Raw genomic sequence first — 22505 nt, 5'->3', positions numbered from 1 at the left:
GAGCACTTAGAACCCCCAGGTGCTTCACAAATTGATCCGTAATAATGAAAAAGTATTTTTTTTTTCCACAAAAAAATTCTTTTAGCCTCAATTTTTTTCATTTTCACATGGGCAACAGGATAAAATGGATCCTAAAATTTGTAATTTGTTGGGCAATTTCTCCTGAGTACACAGATACCTCATATGTGGGGGTAAACCACTGTTTGGGCGCACAGCAGAGCTCGGAAGGGAAGGAGCGCCATTTGCCCCTGTGTGCCTAAACAATAGAGCTACCCCACAAGTGACCCCATTTTGGAAACCAGACCCCCCCAAGGAACTTATCTAGATGTGTGGTGAGCACTTTTTACCCCCAAGTGTTTCACAGAAGATAATTATGCAGAGCCGTGAAAATAAAAAATTATTTTTCCCTCAAAAATGATTTTTTTAGCCAGCAATTTTTTTTATTTTCACAAGGGTAAAAGGAGAAATTGGACCCCAAAAGTTGTTGTCCAGTTTGTCCTGAGTACGCTGGTACCCCATATGTGGGGGGGAACAACTGTTTTGGCACACGTCGGGGCTTGGAAGGGAAGTAGTGGAATGCAGACTTTAATGGAATGGTCAGCGGGCATCATGTCGCGTTTGGAGAGCCCCTGATGTGCCTTAACAGTGCAAACCCCCCCAATTCTAACTCCAACCCTAACCCCAACACACCCCTAACCCTAATCCCAACCCTACCCCTAATCCCAACCCTAACTTTAGCCCCAACTCTAACCCTAATGGCAAAACTTGGGTAGGGGGAAGATCAGCAGGGCAGGGGGGAGATCGGGGGGGGGGGGGGAGGCAATCAGGGGTGCATGAGGAAATCTGGGGTGCATGGGGCGATCAGGGGGGCATGGGGCGATCCGGGGTGGTCAGGGGGGCGATCAGGGTCATCACTGGGGCTTGGGGGTTGATCACCGGGGGCTGTCCGGCATGGGGGGCTGAGGAGATGCAGCAGAACATGGAGCCAGCAGCAGCAGGGGAGGTGATAAGAGGGTGATCACCGGGACAGGGGGAAGGGAGCAGACGGCGAGGGGAGTACCTGGCGGCGGCGATGATGGCTGTGGCGGCGATCGTGGTATGTGGCAGGGCAGCAAGCAGGCAACTCGCTGTTCAGCTTCCACGGATGGCATAAAGCTGGACAGCGAGGCAGCCATGGTTTACTCCGCCCCTCCACATCTGAATGGAGAGATAGCGTCACATGGACACTAGCTCCAATCAGATCTAGGGGGTGGTAGCAAAGTGGTCATCAAAGCATCATAGCCACGGGGTGGGGGGGGGGGGGGAAGACCACCTACCCCTGGGCTCAAGTACAAGTCCCCCTGTTCCTGCGGGTCGGGTGAAATTTCAGTTAACCCTTTTACCAGACCCACAGGAACGCGATCCCACCATGACGCACATGCGGCTTCACAAGTCGGATTGGCACCGACTTTCATGACGCATACGCTGCGTCATAGGTCGGGAAGGGGTTAAAAGGCTTATCGGTGGTCGTTAAGTGGTTAAATGGGTATTCCCATAACCAAAATACTTTCCCAATATGTAGTGGAAGTAATAATAATATTAGCAAATATCTCTGATTGCAAATGTAGATCCACTGATCTATTGATAGTTAGATAGCTAGTTGCTAGTGGTCGCAACCATGGTTACCCAAGGTCCTGCAATGCCTGCACGTGGTGAAAGACATAGCGAATCAGAAAAACTATACATTTCTAACTGGATGTATTTGCTATCAATATGATTAATATTATTATACTTACTACATATTGAGATAGGATCTTAGAGATGGGAATACTCCAAGAATAGCAAGTGGTAACTGTAAATAAATGCAGTTTTTACATGTTTTACTTCCTCACTAGGAAATAGTTATCCATGCTTATTAGGTGGCCAAGGGTGTAGCAAATATTTAAAGAAATAGATCATGCAAGAGAAATCATAGTGGAATACCAAAAAGTGTTTAAATCCATACCTGTCTCTGCTCCGGTATGTTACTGCGAGATGCCTGCAGCACAAACTGGATGAACTGTGGCCAACGCTCCAACTTCTCATTTCTCAATATAACGGCAGAGAGCTGGGCGATTGCATAGCGAACTTTGTGCCTAAATCCATGAATACGGTAAGTTACGAAAAAAACTAGGCAATTTGATAAATTTTACTCCCAACCCTAAATTTATCCTCCATTATAATGCATCCTACTTCCTGTAAAGAAAGCAATAACAACTCAGGATGGCAATAGCTATACATCATTACAAGACACAACAAGCGAACAGATTACATATTTCTGTGCATTAGGGCTCTTTTCCATTTGTGAGAAACACATCCGTGTCTCGCATGTGAAAACCAAGCTCTGGCGCCGGCACTCCAGAGCAGAGCGAGCGGCCGCATAGCAACACATGGAGCTGCACGCTCCACTCCAAAGTGCTGACGCGAGAGCTTGGTTTTCACATGCGAGACACGGACGTGTTTCTTGCAAATGGAAAAGAGCCCTTACACAGGACAATGAAAAAATCTTACTAATCAATACCAACATATTTGTAAAAAGACATAAATTGTGATGTCTTCATCCAAAGCAGTTTTATTTTTTTGTGAAGAGGGGGCCGGGGGGATATTTGTATACAAATTACAAAGTTTTTCTTTAAACAATGGAAAAGAATGGGTAAGAAAAAAAACAGGATTTTTTGGTTGCTTACAATAAAATCCGTTTCTCGGAGCCTTCATTGGGGGGACACAGGAACCATGGGGTGTATGCTGCTGCCACTAGGAGGCTGACACTATGCACAAAAAAAGTTAGCTCCTCCTCTGCAGTGTACACCCCACCGACTGGCATTCTGAAACTCAGTTAGTGAGAAAGCAGTACTAGTAAAATGATAAAGTTGAAAGAACATGACCACTGATATAGAACTGTAAGCATGAAAAAATTCATAGAACACAGAACAACGATAAACTGAACAATATGGGAGGCTGCTGTGTCCCCCAATGAATGCTCCGAGAAACAGATTCTACGGTAAGCAATCAAAAAATCCTGTTTTCTCTATCGCCTCATTGGGGCACACAGGAACCATGGGACGTCCCAAAGCAGTCCCTGGGAGGGGAAAAAAAAAAAAAAAGACTTCATCAGGCCAGAAGATTCACCACTACCGCCTGCAAGTTCCTTCTGCCTAGGCTGAATTTGGCCAACGTGTGGATGGAAGACCAGGATGCTGCCTTGCAAAGTTGTAGGGCGGAAGCCCTGTGGTGCACCGCCCAGGAGGCGCCGACTGCCCGGGTAGAGTGAGCCTTATCCCCGGGGGGTGGGGGGGGCACTCTGTTTTTGACCCGGTAAGCCTCCAAAATTGCCGTTCTGATCCAGCGAGCAATAGTCGCCTTGAAAGCCGGCAGGCCTCTACTCGTACCATCAGGAATGACGAAAAGCGAATCAGTCTTTCGAAAACAGGCCGTCCTAGCCAGGTAGATCCTCACCGCCCTGACTCGTCTAGCTTGTTCAAACAACGTTCCAGAGGATGAGACGGAGCTGGATAAAAGGAAGGTAGGACGATGTTCTCGTTGAGGTGGAAGTTGGAAACCACCTTTGGGAGGAAGGAAGGCAGAGGCCTCAGGACCACCTTGTCCTGGTGGATAACCAAGAAAGGAGGTCGACAAGACAGGTCTGTCAGTTCTGAAACACGCCGAATAGAGGTGATGGCTACAAGACAGGCCACCTTCCAAGAAAGAAATGACAGGGAAACCTCCCTGAGAGGCTCAAAGGGGGAACCCCTCAGGACCTCCAGAACAAGATTGAGGATCCATGAATCCACAGGGGCCCTGTATGGAGGAGCAGTATGGGATACTCCCTGAAGGAAGGTCTTGACCTGTGGCTGGGAAGATAACGTCTTCTGGAAGAGGATAGAGAGCACAGAAACCTGGCCCTTTAGGGAACTAAGAGCAAGGCCCGAATCCAGTCCTGCCTGAAGGAAGGCCAAAATAGAAGGAAGAGAGAAGGTCATAGGAGGAATGGGGTTGGACTCACACCAACCGAAAATAAGCCTTCCAGGTGTGATAGTAGATCCAGGAAGACGAAGGCTTCCTAGCCTGGATCATAGTGTGAATGACCCGATTTGAAAGCCCGGAAGATTTTAGAACTGCGGTCTCAACAGCTACGCCGTCAAACTGAGCGACCGAAAATTCGGGTGGCAGGTTGGACCCTGAGACAGATCGGGTCTGTCTGGAAGCCGCCAGGGGGCGTCCGTGAGTAGGTTGACATTCTCCGCAAACCAAGATCTTCTGGGCCAATCCAGGGCGATCAGAATGACCGGCACCCCTTCCGCCTTGATCTTTTTCAACAGCTTGGGAAGCAAGGGAAGAGGTGGAAACAGATAGGGGAGCACGAACTGCGACCACGAAATGACCAGAGCATCGACACCCACTGCAAGAGGATCGCGGGACCTGGAGACGAACTGAAGGAACCTTCCTGTTCATTCGGGATCCACATCCGGAGTCCCCCATCGAAGACAAATCTGATTTAAGGCCTCTTGATGCAAGGACCATTCCTTCGCCACGGGCTCCTCGCGGCTGAGGAAATCGGCGGCCCGATTGTCCACGCCGGGAATATGCACCGCGGATATCACCGAAACCGTTGCCTCTGCCCAGAGGAGGATCTTGAATACCTTGGCCAAGGAGCTCCGAGTCCCCCCCTGGTGGTTGACATATGCCAATGCTGTGGTATTGTCCTTCTGGATTTGGATTGGTAGACCCCTGAGAATCCTTTCCCAGTGAAGGGACAGAAAGATGGCCCGAATCTCTAGGACATTGATCGGCAGAGAAGACTCCAGCGCCGACCAATGACCCTGAACAGTCAGTTGACGAAACACCGCACCCCAGCCGATAAGGCTGGCGTACCTCGTCACCACCTGCCAGTGAACTGGAAGGAAGGACCTGCCTTGGGAGATGAGAGGTGATGTCAGCCACCAGTTCAGCGAACGTTTGACCCGGGCGAAAGACGCAGGAAAAGGACAGATCTGTCCCACTGAGCGAGAAGAGCCTGCTGAAGAAGTCATGAGTGAAATTGGGCAAAGGGAATCGCTTCCAATGTTGCAACCATCCTCCCCAGAACCTTCATGGCCGATCGGAAGGAGGGAAGCCGAGGACCCCAGAGCAAGCGAACTTCCCGACGAAGAATGGTTCTTTTGTCTTCGGGAAGGAAGACTCTGGTCTGACGAGTGTCGAAGAGCATGCCCAGAAAAACGAGGCGCTGAGAAGGAATAAGGCAGGACTTCTTCCGGTTGACGAGCCACCCGAAACGGGCTAGGGTGTGAGGACGATGGACAGACTTTCGTGTGCCTGAGAAAAGGACGGAGCCTTGATGAGGATGCCATCGAGGTACGGAAAAAGTACTAGGCCTCTGGTCCTCAAGATGGCTATCAGCGCAGCCATTATCTTCGCGAAGACCCTGGGAGCGGTTGCGAGACCGAACGGCAGAGTGACAAACTGGAAATGCTCCTGATGTACTGCAAAACGGAAGAAATCGGTGATGTCCTGGGAATATAGGGACATGGAGGTAGGCGTCCTGGATGTCTATGGAGCACAGGAATTCCTGAGCCTCCATGGAAGCAATTACCGAACGAAGGGATTCCATCCTGAAGTGTCTCAGACGAAGTCTCTTGTTCAGCAACTTGAGATCCAGAACGGGACGAACCTTGCCGTCTTTTTATGGCACCACAAACAGGTTTGAATAGAAACTTGTGAATTGTTCTTTTTTGGAACGGGAATGATTACCCCGGATTTGAGAAGGGAATCGATGGCTGCAAAGAAACCCGGAACTAGAGCGGGGTCTCTTGGAGGGCGGGATTCGAAGAAACGATCCCGGGGACGTGAAATGAACTCTATCTTGTATACTGAGGATACAACTTCCCTGGCCCATACGTCCTCCACTGAGGAGGTCCAGACGTCCCTGAAGAAGAGAAGACGGCCGCCTAGCTTGGGAGGTACGTTGGGGTCTTGTTGTGAGTCATGCCGAGGTGGATCTTCCAGTCCTAGACCTGGAGGATCTGCCTTGGGAGTAGCGGGAACGCCAGGAAGGAGTGGATCTAAACGATACCTTCTTCTCTTGACGTGCCTGTGGCCTCTGCTGTTGGGAAGAAGAATCCGACGCCGCGAAACGACGAAAAGGCCGAAAGGACCGAAACTGCCGCCTAGGAGGACGGCGAGGTATAGACTGGGGAAGAAGGGAACTTGTGCCCCCGATGGCATCCTTAATAATTTTATCCAGCTTAGAACCAAAGAGACGTGAACCCTGAAAAGGCAGGCTGGTAAGAGACTTCTTTGAAGACAAGTCAGCCTGCCAGGCCTTGAGCAAAACGGTCCGACGCATGGCAAAAGCATTGCTGGACGCCTGAGCCGCACAAGACGCGGCATCCAGGGAAGCGGAGACCAAGTATTCCCCAGCGTGAGAAATCTGGGTGGCAAGCTCCGCCAGCTGTTCTGGTGGAGCCCCATCCAGAATGCCCCGACGGAGTTGTTTGGCCCATATGGATATAGATTTTTTTAAACCCAAGTGGAAGCAAAAGCTGGGCATAGAGTAGACGCAGCCGCTTCGAAGGCTGACTTCGCAAAGGATTCTATGATCTATCGTTGGAATCTTTCAGAGATGCTCCGCCAGACAGAAGAACCGTGTTGGTGGAGAGCCTGAAAACTGGCGGATCCACAGAGGGAGAAGCCGTCCAGTTGGCGGTGAGATCCAGAGAAAAAGGATATAAAACGCCAAGACGCTTTCCTCTCAAAGCGTCTGGTTGGATTCTCTCTTTCTCTGGCCAGAAGCTCCTTGAATTCAGCGTGAGGAGCAAAAAACCTGGAAGGTGGTTTAGACCGTCTAAACGAAACCGCCTGGTCTGCGGGTTTCGTAGAGGAATCTTTGATGCAACAGGTCTGATTGATCGCTACAATGAGGCTCTGAACCGTATTCCTCATGCTAGAGATTTGGTTCGAGTCCAGCTCCAAATTATCCTCCGAAGGAGCATCTGAGAACTCCTCGCCTGACTCGGGGGAGGAGGACCGGGGGAAGCAGATCGCAGAGAAGGACCGTGGGGCGAGATGGAACGGGAAAAGGACTCAGACCGGCGTTCCAGTCTGGTTCTTTAATGGCCTATAATAGGAGGCTCGGACGGAGGTTCCTGCGACCCACTGGCTATTGCAGGAGTCCGCAGGGGCAACCTATCAAGCAGGGACACAAAGGTCTGTGACACCCATGTTAGATCCACTACCGATTGTGACAGAGTGGAAGCCCAGCCTGGAGCGGAGGCTTCACTCTCAAGCAGAGCAGGGGGATCCTGGGCGGTGGGCATAATGGGGTTGCTGCAGGCCTGACAGAGGGGAGAAGCCTGACCTGAGGGAAGCTTGCAGTTACAAGACAAACACACAAAGTGTTTGACTAAGACAGAAGTAGAGAAAAAAGTAGGAGGACGAGAGCAACCTCCCTTAGAATTAGACATGACGAACGGGTCTCTGAGGTAAATGCCAGAAGGTTAGGGGACAGGAGGGCAGAGGAGAGTGTCAGTCTGCAGTGCAGAGCTACTCACGGCAGACGAAGCGGTATCCAGAAGGAAGAAGCGGTTTCCAGAAGGAAGAAGCTGCCCAGCTTGTAGATGGTCCCCCAGGGAAGATAGCCCTTCAGGCAGGAAGGTAAAGCGACTGCTGCAGCGATCCAGTTAAGGGGACCTGGGACATGTTGTCGTCCGGGGAGCCGGTGAAGATGGCGACCGTAGATGAGGACGCCAGACTGTGCGTTGAAAGGGGCGGGGAAAGGCGCGCGTGGTGCCGAAATACACTTCTGCAGCGGCACAGGGAAAGTGGGTGGAGCTAGCCACGCGGGTCAGGAGCATCAAGATGGCGCCGGTGGGCGAAGCTCACCAGGGGAATGATGGTCGAGCGGGAGAAAAACCTGCCCGAGGAAAAAGGAAGTGGGCGGAGTCGCGGCGCCGGAACTAGGCCCGAGCAGAAGCCGGGGCCTAAATTATAAATCGGCGACCGCCGACTAGGATCTGGAATCTGGAACGGGTGGATGCAATACTCGCCTAATAAATCCCACGCCATCATCTACTACGGAAGCCTCGCTCTCATAGAATTCTGAAAGGAGAGAGAGAGGTACCTCAGTCCAGGGAAGGTGTCAGACGTCCGAGGAGCTGAAGGACGTCCTCTGTTATGAAAGGCAATTCAGTACCACAATGGACATAGAGGTCAGCGCACATACAGTGACCTGGCAATAACCCAAAAAACAAGAACGAGCTCTGAGACGTGGGAACTCTGTTGACCGCAATCCCTAATCCTCTCCAACCACACTAAAGGCAGCCGTGGATTGCGCCTAACGCTGCCTATGCAACTCGGCACGGCCTGAGAAACTAGCTAGCCTGAAGATAGAAAATAAGCCTACCTTGCCTCAGAGAAATACCCCAAAGGAAAAGGCAGCCCCCACATATAATGACTGTGAGTTAAGATGAAAAGACAAACGGAGAGATTAAATAGATTTAGCAAAATGAGGCCCAACTTTCTGAACAGAGCGAGGATAGGAAAGGTAACTTTGCGGTCAACACAAAACCCTACAAAAACCACGCAAAGGGGGGAAAAAGACCCTCCGTACCGAACTAACGGCACGGAGGTACACCCTCTGCGTCCCAGAGCTTCCAGCAAGCAGAAAAAAACAAAATTGACAAGCTGGACAGAAAAAAACAGCAAACAAATAGCAAAGAGGAACTTAGCTATGCAGAGCAGCAGGCCACAGGAACGATCCAGGAGGAAACAGGTCCAATACTAGAACATTGACTGGAAGCCAGGATCAAAGCACTAGGTGGAGTTAAATAGAGAAGCACCTAACGACTTCACCACATCACCTGAGGAAGGAAACTCAGAAGCCGCAGTACCACTTTCCTCCACCAACGGAAGCTCACAGAGAGAACCAGCCGAAGTACCACTTGTGACCACAGGAGGGAGCTCTGCCACAGAATTCACAACAGTACCCCCCCCCCTTGAGGAGGGGTCACCGAACCCTCACCAGAGCTCCCAGGACGACCAGGATGAGCCATATGAAAGGCACGAACAAGATCGGGAGCATGGACATCAGAGGCAAAGACCCAGGAATCATCTTCCTGAGCATAACCCTTCCACTTAACCAGATACTGGAGTTTCCGTTTTGAAACACGAGAATCCAAAATCTTCTCCACAATATACTCCACTCCCCCTCCACCAAAACCGGGGCAGGAGGATCAACAGATGGAACCATAGGTGCCACGTATCTCCGCAACAATGACCTATGGAATACGTTATGTATGGAAAATGAATCTGGAAGGGTCAGACGAAAAGACACAGGATTAAGAACCTCAGAAATCCTATACGGACCAATAAAACGAGGTTTAAACTTAGGAGAGGAAACCTTCATAGGAATATGATGAGAAGATAACCAAACCAAGTCCCCAACACGAAGTCGGGGACCCACACAGCGTCTGCGATTAGCGAAACGTTGAGCCTTCTCCTGGGACAAAGTCAAATTGTCCACCACGAGTCCAAATCTGCTGCAACCTGTCCACCACAGTATCCACACCAGGACAGTCCGAAGACTCAACCTGCCCTGAAGAGAAACGAGGATGGAACCCAGAGTTGCAGAAAAACGGTGAAACCAAGGTAGCCGAGCTGGCCCGATTATTAAGGGCGAACTCAGCCAAAGGCAAAAAGGAAACCCAGTCATCCTGATCAGCAGAAACAAAGCATCTCAGATATGTTTCCAAGGTCTGATTGGTTCGTTCGGTCTGGCCATTAGTCTGAGGATGGAAAGCCGAGGAAAAAGACAAGTCAATGCCCATCCTACCACAAAAGGCTCGCCAAAACCTCGAAACAAACTGGGAACCTCTGTCAGAAACGATATTCTCCGGAATGCCATGCAAACGAACCACATGCTGGAAAAACAATGGCACCAAATCAGAGGAGGAAGGCAATTTAGACAAGGGTACCAAATGGACCATCTTAGAGAAGCGATCACAGACCACCCAAATGACTGACATCTTTTGAGAGACGGGAAGATCTGAAATAAAATCCATAGAGATATGTGTCCAAGGCCTCTTCGGGACCGGCAAGGGCAAAAGCAACCCACTGGCACGACAACAGCAGGGCTTAGCCTGAGCACAAATCCCACAGGACTGCACAAAAGTACGCACATCCCGCGACAGAGATGGCCACCAAAAGGATCTAGCCACCAACTCACTGGCACCAAAGATTCCAGGATGACCAGCCAACACCGAACAATGAACCTCAGAGATAACTTTATTCGTCCACCTATCAGGGACAAACCGTTTCTCCGCTGGGCAACGATCAGGTTTATTAGCCTGAAATTTTTGCAGCACCCGCCGCAAATCAGGGGAGATGGCAGACACAATTACTCCCTCTTTGAGGATACCCGCCGGCTCAGATACACCCGGAGAGTCGGGCACAAAACTCCTAGACAGAGCATCCGCCTTCACATTTTTAGAGCCCGGAAGGTATGAAATCACAAAGTCAAAACGGGCAAAAAACAACGACCAACGAGCTTGTCTAGGATTCAACCGCTTGGCGGACTCGAGATAAGTCAAGTTCTTATGATCAGTCAAGACCACCACGCGATGCTTAGCTCCTTCAAGCCAATGACGCCACTCCTCGAATGCCCACTTCATGGCCAGCAACTCTCGATTGCCCACATCATAATTACGCTCAGCAGGCGAAAACTTCCTGGAAAAGAAGGCGCATGGTTTCATCACCGAGCAATCAGAACTTCTCTGCGACAAAACAGCCCCTGCTCCAATCTCACAAGCATCAACCTCGACCTGGAACGGAAGTGAAACATTGGTTGACACAACACAGGGGCAGAAGAAAAACGACGCTTCAACTCTTGAAAAGCTTCCACCGCAGCAGAAGACCAATTGACCAAATCAGCACCTTTCTTGGTCAAATCGGTCAATGCTTTAGCAATACTAGAAAAATTGTAGATGAAGCGACGATAAAAATTAGCAAAGCCCAGGAACTTTTGAGGACTTTTCAGAGATGTCGGCTGAGTCCAATTATGGATGGCTTGGACCTTAACAGGATCCATCTCGATAGTAGAAGGGGAAAAGATGAACCCCAAAAATGAAACCTTCTGAACACCAAAGAGACACTTTGATCCCTTCACAAACAAAGAATTAGCACGCAGGACCTGAAACACCGTTCTGACCTGCTTCACATGAGACTCCCAATCATCCGAGAAGATCAAAATGTCATCTAAGTACACAATCAGGAATTTATCCAGGTACTCTCGGAAGATGTCATGCATAAAGGACTGAAACACTGATGGAGCATTGGCAAGTCCGAATGGCATTACTAGATACTCAAAATGGCCCTCGGGCGTATTAAATGCAGTTTTCCACTCATCGCCTCGCTTAATACGCACAAGATTATACGCACCACGAAGATCTATCTTGGTGAACCAACTAGCCCCCTTAATCCGAGCAAACAAATCAGATAACAATGGCAAGGGGTACTGAAATTTAACCGTGATCTTATTTAGAAGGCGGTAATCTATACAAGGTCTCAGTGAACCATCCTTCTTGGCTACAAAAAAGAACCCTGCTCCCAATGGCGACGATGACGGGCGAATATGCCCCTTCTCCAAAGACTCCTTCACATAACTCCGCATAGCGGCGTGCTCAGGCACAGATAAATTAAACAGTCGACCTTTTGGGAATTTACTACCAGGAATCAAATCGATAGCACAATCACAATCCCTATGCGGAGGTAGGGTATCGGACTTGGGCTCATCAAATAAATCCCGGTAATCAGACAAGAACTCAGGAACCTCAGAAGGGGTGGATGACGAAATAGTCAGAAATGGGACATCACCATGTACCCCCTGACAACCCCAGCTGGACACAGACATGGATTTCCAATCTAAAACTGGATTATGGATTTGTAGCCATGGCAACCCCAACACGACCACATCATGCAGATTATGCAACACCAGAAAGCGAATAACCTCCTGATGTGCAGGAGCCATGCACATGGTCAGCTGGGTCCAGTACTGAGGCTTATTCTTGGCCAAAGGCGTAGCATCAATTCCTCTCAATGGAATAGGACACTGCAAGGGCTCCAAGAAAAACCCACAACGCCTAGCATACTCCAAGTCCATCAAATTCAGAGCAGCGCCTGAGTCCACAAATGCCATGACAGAATACGATGACAAAGAGCAGATCAAGGTAACAGACAGAAGAAATTTTGACTGTACTGTACCAATGGTGGCAGACCTAGCGAACCGCTCAGTGCGCTTAGGACAATCAGAGATAGCATGAGTGGAATCACCACAATAGAAACACAGCCCATTCAGACGTCTGTGTTCTTGCCGTTCAACTCTGGTCAAAGTCCTATCGCACTGCATAGGCTCAGGTTTAAGCCCAGGTAACACCGCCAAATGGTGCACAGATTTACGCTCGCGCAAGCGTCGACCGATCTGAATGGCCAAAGACATAGACTCATTCAGACCAGCAGGCATAGGAAATCCCACCATGACATCTCCAAGGGCTTCAGAGAGACCTTTTCTGAAAATAGCTGCGAGCGCACCTTCATTCCACTGAGTGAGTATGGACCACTTTCTAAATTTCTGACAATATACCTCTATTTCATCCTGACCCTGACACAGAGCCAGCAAATTCTTCTCTGCCTGATCCACAGAATTAGGCTCATTGTACAGCAATCCGAGCGCCAGGAAAAATGCATCGATATTACTTAATGCAGGATCGCCTGGCGCAAGGGAAAATGCCCAGTCCTGAGGATCGCCACGCAAAAAAGAAATAACGATCCTAACTTGTTGAACTGGGTCACCAGAGGAGCGAGGTTTCAAAGCCAGAAATAGTTTACAATTATTTTTGAAACTCAGAAATTTAGTTCTATCTCCAAAAAACAAAACAGGAATAGGGATTCTCGGTTCTAACATAGAATTCTGAACCACAAAGTCTTGAATACTTTGCACTCTTGCCGTGAGCTGATCCACACATGAAGACAGACCTTTAATGTCCATTGCTACACCTGTGTCCTGAACCACCCAAATGTCTAGGGGAAAAAAAGGCAAAACACAGTGCAAAGAAAAAAAAATGGTCTCAGAACTTCTTTTTTCCCTCTATTGAGAATCATTAGTACTTTGGCTTCCAGTACTGTTATGAAAGGCAATTCAGTACCACAATGGACATAGAGGTCAGCGCACATACAGTGACCTGGCAATAACCCAAAAAACAAGAACGAGCTCTGAGACGTGGGAACTCTGTTGACCGCAATCCCTAATCCTCTCCAACCACACTAAAGGCAGCCGTGGATTGCGCCTAACGCTGCCTATGCAACTCGGCACGGCCTGAGAAACTAGCTAGCCTGAAGATAGAAAATAAGCCTACCTTGCCTCAGAGAAATACCCCAAAGGAAAAGGCAGCCCCCACATATAATGACTGTGAGTTAAGATGAAAAGACAAACGGAGAGATTAAATAGATTTAGCAAAATGAGGCCCAACTTTCTGAACAGAGCGAGGATAGGAAAGGTAACTTTGCGGTCAACACAAAACCCTACAAAAACCACGCAAAGGGGGAAAAAAGACCCTCCGTACCGAACTAACGGCACGGAGGTACACCCTCTGCGTCCCAGAGCTTCCAGCAAGCAGAAAAAAACAAATTGACAAGCTGTACAGAAAAAAAACAGCAAACAAATAGCAAAGAGGAACTTAGCTATGCAGAGCAGCAGGCCACAGGAACGATCCAGGAGGAAACAGGTCCAATACTAGAACAATGACTGGAAGCCAGGATCAAAGCACTAGGTGGAGTTAAATAGAGAAGCACCTAACGACTTCACCACATCACCTGAGGAAGGAAACTCAGAAGCCGCAGTACCACTTTCCTCCACCAACGGAAGCTCACAGAGAGAACCAGCCGAAGTACCACTTGTGACCACAGGAGGGAGCTCTGCCACAGAATTCACAACAGTCCTCGTCTCCGCAACCATCAGGCTCTAAAGGGCGAGTGGGTGGGAGACGGAGCTAGCACCGGTCTGAATCTCCTCAACACTCTTCTGTGTTAGGGGTCTTCGTCCTGCTCTGGGATCTATGAGGATACGGGCAGCACACGCCGTACTCATAGTCCGCATTGTGGGATTACAACTGTGACTATTCACACTGTATCCCTCCGGAAATCTGAAAGGGAACGACGCACATTGAGGTAGATAAGGGTCTAATAAAAGACCAGTGTCCACCTCCTACTGACACTAAGCTAAACGGAGTTTCAGAATTCCAGTTGATGGGGTGTACACTGCAGAGGAGGAGCTAACTATTTTGTGCATAGTGTCAGCCTCCTAGTGGCAGCAGCATATAACCCATGGTTCCTGTGTCCCCCAATGAGGCGATGGTGAAATAGGGATTTTTGTGTACTCACCGTAAAATCCTTTTCTCCGAGCCATTCATTGGGGGACACAGCTCACACGGTCTGGGTCCCCCAATGAGGCGAAGGAGAAATAGGGATTTTTGTGTACTCCCCGTAAAATCCTTTTCTCCGAGCCATTCATTGGGGGACACAGACCGTGTGAGCTGTGTTCAATGAGGCAAAGGAGAAATAATGTTTTAAGTGTATGTTCACCATTAGGCCATGTGCGCATGTTGCAGATTGGCTTGTGTAAAATTCTGCATGGTTCCTGCCTCTCTTGGCAGAAAACGCAGTTGAGAATTCGTCCAGTTTTTATGCGGATTTTCAGGCGTATTGGTAAAAAAAAGAATTGTGATGCAATTTCCTTGTTCAACCTCTTCAGCCAGATACCCTCATTAATATTAAAGACAGACACACACACACACACACACACCAGCCTATGTAGGATCATTAAGGGTATGTTCCCATGGTCGGTAATCGTCAGCGCTTTGGATGCAGCACATATCAGCTCCATATATAGCGCTGCCAGCTTTTGAACGCAGGCGATTCTCCATTTGTTCAATGAACCGTGCGGAATCACCGCGTCCCAATGCATTGGACTGGCGACATTTATCTTGCGGAGACTGAGCATCTCCGCACGATAAAAAAAAACATGCTGCGGTCTGGAGAGATGCGCCACATGTCTGTCTCTGCCGGGAAGCCGGAGGCGTCCGGCACGCATAGTGGAGATGGGATTTTCTTGTACGCAGCGTCCAACTTGCACCGTTTACTGACCGTGGGAACATACCCCCACATAATTAACCTATATATGCTGTAACAAAAAAGCACCTGTCAGAAATCTGAATGAAATGCAATATCTGTTAATTTTTCAAAAAAATGTAAAAAACAAAATTGCATGGGCTCCTAATTTTAATAACCAGCAGAAAGAAAGCCAATGGCTGAGGGCAGATGTTAATATTCTGGGAAGGAGCCAATAGCCATAAAGGATCCCAGGATATTAATATCAGCTCACAGCTTTTTGCTTAGCCTTTACTGGCTAGTTTACAGAGGAACCCCAGAAGAAAATTGACATGGGGTCACCCTATAAAACTGAACCAGCAAAGGCTAGGCAGACAGCTGCGAGCTGATATTAATAGCCTGGGAAGGTGCCATGGAAATTAGCAGTCACCCAGGCTAAAAATATCAGCTCTCAGCCGTCCAGTCTCTTATAGATGCGCCAATTCTGGCACTTAGCCTTGCTCTTCCCACTTGCCCTGTACCGGTGGCAAGTGGGGTTCATATTTGTGGGGTTGATATCACCTTTGTATTGTCCGGTGACATCAAGCCCACAGGTTAGTAATGGAGAGTCATCTATAAGACACCTATCCATTACTAACCCTATAGCTACATAGTAAAAAAAAGACACAGCCAGAATAAAGTCATTAATTTGAAATAATCACACAAACTCCTTTACTTGAATCTTAATTTACCATACTTACTGAACACCTAATCCCCGACGCCCTCGTCTCCTGCAACAAAAATAAACCAACGTATAATACTCCCCGTCCAATTTAGTCCATTAACGAGTGTCCTACGACGATCTCACGTGCAGAACAGTTACATTGGACGTTGTGACCACTCTACTTGGCCTCCGGCGATAAACTGACAGGAGGTAATCGCTCCTGCAGTGTATCACTGCGCTGCCATGAGAGTTCACCGGAGTTCATCAGCTCCAGTGCTCTCACTTACGGCACTGCTACATTAGAATTTTCTCACGCAGCGGTACTGCAAGTGAGAGCACCGGAGCTGATCAGCTGATGAACTCCAGTGAACTCTCGCGGCAACTCAGTGATACAGTGTGATTACCTCCTGTCAGTGTATCACCGGAGGCCGGGCAGAGCGGTCACATCTCCCGATGTGACTGTTCTACACGTGAGATCATTGAGGAACACTCGTTATTACATGGATTATGGCGGACTGGGAGTATATGTTAGTTTATTATTTTTGATTGCTTGAAGGAGACGCGGGTGTCGGGGATTAGGTGTATGTGAATATGTAAATGTTTTTATTTTTTTTTCTACAACTGAACACAGGTCCCAGATGATGGGACTACTCTCCCATCATTGGCTCATGATGTCACTGTTATATGTGACAGCAAACATAGCCGGATGGGAGTAGTAGTCCCATCAGACGACGCCTGGGTACACACACAGACACCCAGACATGCATATATTCTCCGCCCACACACATTCTCTGCCCACACACTATTTCTCCTTCCTTTCTGCAGCATTTTTGGCACGCAAATCCACAGCAAATCCGCAAACCTTTTTACACCTGCGGTTTGGCTGCGGATTTGACTGACTCAATGTAAGGCTAGGTTCACATCGTGTTAGTGCCATCTGTTTAACGTATTCGTTAAACGGATGTGCTAACGCTGATGCCCAAATTCACCTTTTTTCTACGATTGCGCTAACGCATGTGCTAATGTATGGTAGCATTGCGTTGGCATGAGTTAGTAATACAGGTCTATGCGCAGCGAACGTGTCCATTCGCTGTGCGTTAAACCCAACATACCCAAAAATGCGGTAGACCGCAAGTAATGCACCATCGCTAACGCTTGCCGATTTTGACATGCGTTAGGATGCATTATGATAATGGATGACAATAGGTGCGTTAAAAGATCCATTATATTGCGTTAGTGCCACTTACTAACGGATCCGTTAAATGGATGGCACCTAACGCGATGTGAAACTAGCCTAAGTCAATGGGTGCAGGAACGCTGCAGATCCCCCCAAAAAATTGACATGCTGCGGAAAATAAAATGCTGCAAACAGGACGGAATTTTCCGCAGCATGTGCACACCAATTCTGGATTCCCAATGATTATCCTTGCTTGATCAATCCTTTGCGGATTTGGTGCAATTCTGCTCAGAAAAAGCTGCGGATCCGCAACAAATTCACAAAATGTGCACATAGCCTTATACATTCGAGTGTGGTCAATGAGGAGGTAGGAGTAAGCGGTTTTTAAACATCCCTGGCAGTGCCTTATCTCCCAGAACAGCAAAAGGATGGGATGTTGAAATCCAACCAGACTATTACTCTTTAGTTCCTTCACCCACCACCCCTCCTCCGACAGTTGATCTGGGAGCCACCAAACAAACATCATACATTTGGCCGGCATTTCTCTAAGGTGTATGGTGGCCTTTAACAACATTTCTAAAAAAAAAAAAAAAAAAAAAGCAAATTACAAGAACACGCTTCTATACAAGAAAAGCTGGGAAATTTCAGATCTTCATAAATATCCAGTACATTATTACAGCATTGGACAATATTGAAGGCTGTAACCTAAACATTGGAAAAATAGGGATTTTTGTGTACTCACCATAAAATACTTTTCTCCGAGCCAATCATTGGGGGACACAAGACCATGGGTGTTATGCTGCTGCCACTAGGAGGACACTAAGTTAACACATAAAGAATAGCTCCTCCCCTGCAGTATACATCCTCCTGCTGGCTCTAAGTGAACCAGTTCGGTAACGAAGCAGTAGGAGCTTAACATTTAACAAGAATGAACTGTGTCAAAACCAAGTCAACACAAAAAAAACAAAGCCAATAGGCCAACAGGGTGGGTGCTGCGTCCCCCAATGATTGGCTCGGAGAAAAGGATTTTACGGTGAGTACACAAAAATCCCTATTTCTCCTACGCCTCATTGGGGGACACAGGACCATGGGATGTCAAAGCAGTTCCTGGGTGGGGAACATCCAACTGGAATTTCTCCTTGTACCAACTAGTTACAGATGCGGCAGTGCCGCCTGCAAAATTCGTCTGCCGAGGCCTGAGAATGGACATGGTAACGTTTTGTAAACGTATGCAGGCTCGACAAAGTCGCAGCTCTGCAGACTTGTGCTGCCGATGCCTGGTGCCGGATGGCCCAAGACGCACCCACCGACCGAGTAGAATGAGCCTTAATCCCTGCTGGGATGTGGTGACCTCTAACTCGGTACGACTCCTGGATAGCTGAACGAATCCACTTGGCTATTGTAGCCTTGGAAGCGGCTAAACCTTTCCTTGGCCCTTCCGGGAGCACAAACAGGGCATCTGACCTGCGGAAAGACGCCGTCCTCGAGATGTATCTACTAAGAGCTCTCAACAAGTCCAGTGTGTGAAGAGCCTTCTCGGTGCGATGTACTGGTGCCGGGCAAAGTGAAGGCAAGACAATTTCCTCATTGAGGTGGAAAGATGAGACAACTTTCGGTAGGAAAGACGGGGATGTTCTCAAAACCACCTTATCTTGATGAAAAACGAGGAAAGGAACTTGAAAAGACAAAGCCGCCAGCTCAGAGACTCGTCGGATGGACGTGACCGCCACCAGGAAGGCAACTTTCCATGACAGAAAAGGCAGGGAAACATCCTGCAGAGGTTCAAAAGGAGCCTCCTGCAAGACTCCGAGGACCAAATTAAGGTCCCATGGTTCCAACGGCGTGTTATAGGGCGGCCCCACGTGGAAGACACCCTGAATGAACGTCTTCACCTGTAATCTGTTGGCAATTCTTCGTTGTAACAGGACTGACAAGGCTGACATCTGCCCTTTGAGAGAACTAAGGGCGAGACCTAAAGCCAAACCCGACTGAAAGAATTTGAGGATGGAAGGAATGGAAAATTCAACAGGAGAGCGTCCTCGGTCTTTGCACCATGAGAAGAAGGTCTTCCAAATGCGATAAATACGCATAGACTTAGGCTTTCTAGCGTGGATCATGGTAGAAATGACTGCCTGTGTTAGCACCCAGGACTCAACGGCCATGCCGTCAAACACAGGGCCTCGGAGTTCTGGTGGTAAATGGGGCCCTGAGACAACAGGTCTGCGCGATTCGGTAATCGCCAGGGGACATCGGCGACTAGTTGAACTAGTTCGGCATACCAGGCCCTGCGTGGCCAATCTGGCGCAATCAGGATTACTGGTATCCCCTCCGCTCTGATCTTCTTGATGACTCTCGGCAGTAAGGGAAGCGGGGGAAATATGTACGGAAGCTGGAACTGATGCCACGAGTGCATCTGCCACGATGGCTGCTAGATCGTGGGACCGAGATATGAAGCCTGGAACCTTGGAATTTAGCTGTGAGGATATGGCATGAGTCCTTTTCCTGGAAGAGCGAGAGCTCCTTGGCAAGGTACGACCCCTAGAGTACGAGGGGTTTTGACAATCGGAAGCGTCATCCGTAAGAAAGCCCTGGTTAGAGGAGGGGTCTCCGAACGATTCTAACGCTTTTGCCCGGGATGCCATAGACCGGGTAAGGGTGGAAGCCCACTCAGGGGGACCAGGCTCACTAGGTTCGGTATCAGTAACAGGTGGTTCCTGAACAGTCACCGGTTCACAAGCTGTGCACAATGCAGTATTGTGACCCTGGGGTAATGAGATCTTACAAGAGGTACATGCAGCGAAGAATACAGTGTGGGTTTTCCCAGACGTTTTGTGAGGCCTTGATTGAGACATAGTAGCCTTGAGGAGAGCGCTTACTAGCAGGGGAAGGGTTAAGCTATGGTTCTGCAGCTTACCCACGTCCTGTGTCTTGAGTTCCCAGGGGACGTCCGCAATGTATGGTCCTGAAGGCTGTGATTAGGAGAGCTGGAGCAGCGCTGCAGCATCAGCACTGTGGGTGTCCCAAGATGGCCACCGAGATCTCAGGGAAGATCTAGAGAAGCGCTAGAAAAGATGGGAGGCGGTAATTGCCAGTGGGCGTGGCCAAAAACTCCGGCCTGTATGAAGGGGAAAAGCAGGGGGCTAAATATTGAAACTTGCGGTTGCGGCTTGCGGCGTCGCGACTGCTTATAAGTGCCATCACTCAGCTGCGCTCCTTCATAGAAATGCCGCTCTGCGGACCACCCACGGACCCGGGCTTTATGCCCTGTTAGAGGTGCGCACCTTCCATACCCCGGGGACTAGGACCCCCCAGCGCCTCGGCCCCCGCAATGTGCTCACGGTAGATGCAGTGGGCCGGTGCTCAATCCACCGTCGCCATAGTCAGAGAGGGGGTGGAGAGCTTCTGCCGCCTTGCGTCATCTGCTATATCAGTGGTGATGCAGTGGGGGGCTGCACGAACGCCATACATATTATGTCGAGATATCCACCTGGCTCCAGGAGAGGTAGATGGAGGGCTACTCCATGTGGTCGCCTGCTATGGAGGGGGGAGATCGGAACGTGAAGGATCAGTCGCCCGTAAGGTGAGCTCAGTGCTGGCATCCAACGTTGCAGGAAAGGATACGGGAGGAACGCTCCACATACTTGCCTGTTAATGTTTCGGGGGAGATCGGAACATAGAAAGGATCAGTCGCCCCCATTCGCTCCGTTAAGAGAAAAAAAAAAATCGAATAAAAATAAAAAATGAAAATAAAAACGGTGGGGTCTGAAAGCAGACCCATGTGCCTCCTACAGACACTAAGCAAGAACTGGTTCACTTAGAGCCAAGCAGGAGGGTGTATACTGCAGGGGAGGAGCTATTCTTTATGTGTTAACTTAGTGTCCTCCTAGTGGCAGCAGCATAACACCCATGGTCCTGTGTCCCCCATTGAGGCGTAGGAGAAAAGTTACTCATTGCGGTTTACTCTATGTATAAACTGGAAATGTTTTTGAATGATAGGTAAAAACTTCAAGAAAAAAAATGGTAAGGGCTGTGAGTGCATAAGTAATCCAGTCATATTTATAGAAAATTGTACCTATATGTGATTGGTGGGCTCTGACCGCTGTACCTCACAGATCACGGAAATAGAAGGTCCCTTTGTTTTTTTAACAATTCACATGGCTCTTTGTCTGTGCACTGTTCTATTTCTTAAACACTACGTGCCTTTTATCCCAAAATAAAACATCTGTATGTAGTAAGAGATTAAGGCCATATTCACACATTCAGTATTTGTAAGCCAAAATAAAGAGTGGTGCAATCAAGAGGAAATGTATAATAGAAACACGTCACCACTTCTGCAATTTTACCCACTCCTGGTTTTGGCTTACAAATACTGAATGCGTGAATGCAGCCTAACACCAATAATTTTTTTCACTTACTCTGATTCCTTTGAAATGGCTTCAAGCAAGAGGGTCTTTACACTGAAGAAAGAGACAAACAGCCATTTTACAATACATTAAGAGATATAAAATACACAAGACTTTTTTTTTTTTAAAGCAGCACAGGCATGTCCCTGCTGTATTAGTAATACCAATGTTGTAATAAGATAAAGTATCATTATCAGCATACATGCAAAATGAGAGAGAGAGAGAGAGAGAGAAGAATAAGCCACTCCATCCTCACATCCGTGGCCGACATCTACCTCTGTGCAGTGTACGTAGCTCCTCCAGAGTCTCCATACTTCAACCCAGACAGCTTTGAGACCCTAAAGACTGAAGCTGCCCATTTCCAGACTCTTGGGAACGTTCTCATCTACGGAGACCTCAACGCAAGAACGGGAAGAGAAAGAGACTAACTGACCACTGATGGAAACATCTATATACTTGGAGCAGATACCGACTGTGACAACCCAGTACACACCGACAGGAACAGCTATGATTGCACAGTTAATAAAAATGGCAGAACGCTGTTGAACCTATGCCGAAGCCTTGGACTTCGTATCCTCAATGGCCGCACCAAGGGAGACTCACTGGGAAGACATACCCTAAACTCCCATGTGGGCAGCAGTGTGATAGACTACGCCATCACAGATATGGACCCTACAAATATTGGCGCCCTTATAGTCACCCCACAAACACATCTGTCAGACCATAACCAACTGCTCCTATACATCAAATCCACAAAGAAATCACCCTCACAAACCTCGCAAAAGACCGGCCTCTTTAGCCTGCCACCATCCTTCAAATGGTCCAAGATGTCGGCCCCAAAATACAAAGATGCCATCAACAGACCAGAGATCAAGGAGAAGCTCCAATGTTTCCATAATAACGTGTATGAACTCAACCCAGAAGGAGTACACCTAGCGGTAAGAAACCTTAACGACATTCTATATGCCATGGCAGAAATGTCTGTGATATAGAAGATGCTAAGCACAGCCTAAATAGGGGAGGTGCACAGTCACAGGTGCCCAAACCTGAA

At 48.6% G+C, this 22505-nt stretch overlaps 1 protein-coding gene across 1 annotated transcript in view; it reads right to left on the bottom strand.

Moving 5' to 3' along the window:
• IPO4 (importin 4) overlaps positions 1-22505 on the bottom strand; it is a 320435-nt gene that overhangs the window by 274090 nt on the left and 23840 nt on the right. Inside the window, exons 4-5 of the mRNA XM_069762452.1 lie at positions 21467-21508; positions 1985-2114 (exon numbers count right to left, since the gene is read on the bottom strand). Of these exons, the coding sequence (XP_069618553.1) occupies positions 1985-2114; positions 21467-21508 (172 nt within the window). The remainder of the gene's footprint in view (positions 1-1984; positions 2115-21466; positions 21509-22505) is intronic.

The sequence above is a fragment of the Ranitomeya imitator genome, chromosome 1 (assembly GCF_032444005.1).
Source record: "Ranitomeya imitator isolate aRanImi1 chromosome 1, aRanImi1.pri, whole genome shotgun sequence".
Taxonomy (NCBI): domain Eukaryota; kingdom Metazoa; phylum Chordata; class Amphibia; order Anura; family Dendrobatidae; genus Ranitomeya; species Ranitomeya imitator.
The sequence above is the reverse complement of the archived record's forward strand: the minus strand, read 5'-3'. Positions and strand labels throughout refer to the sequence as shown.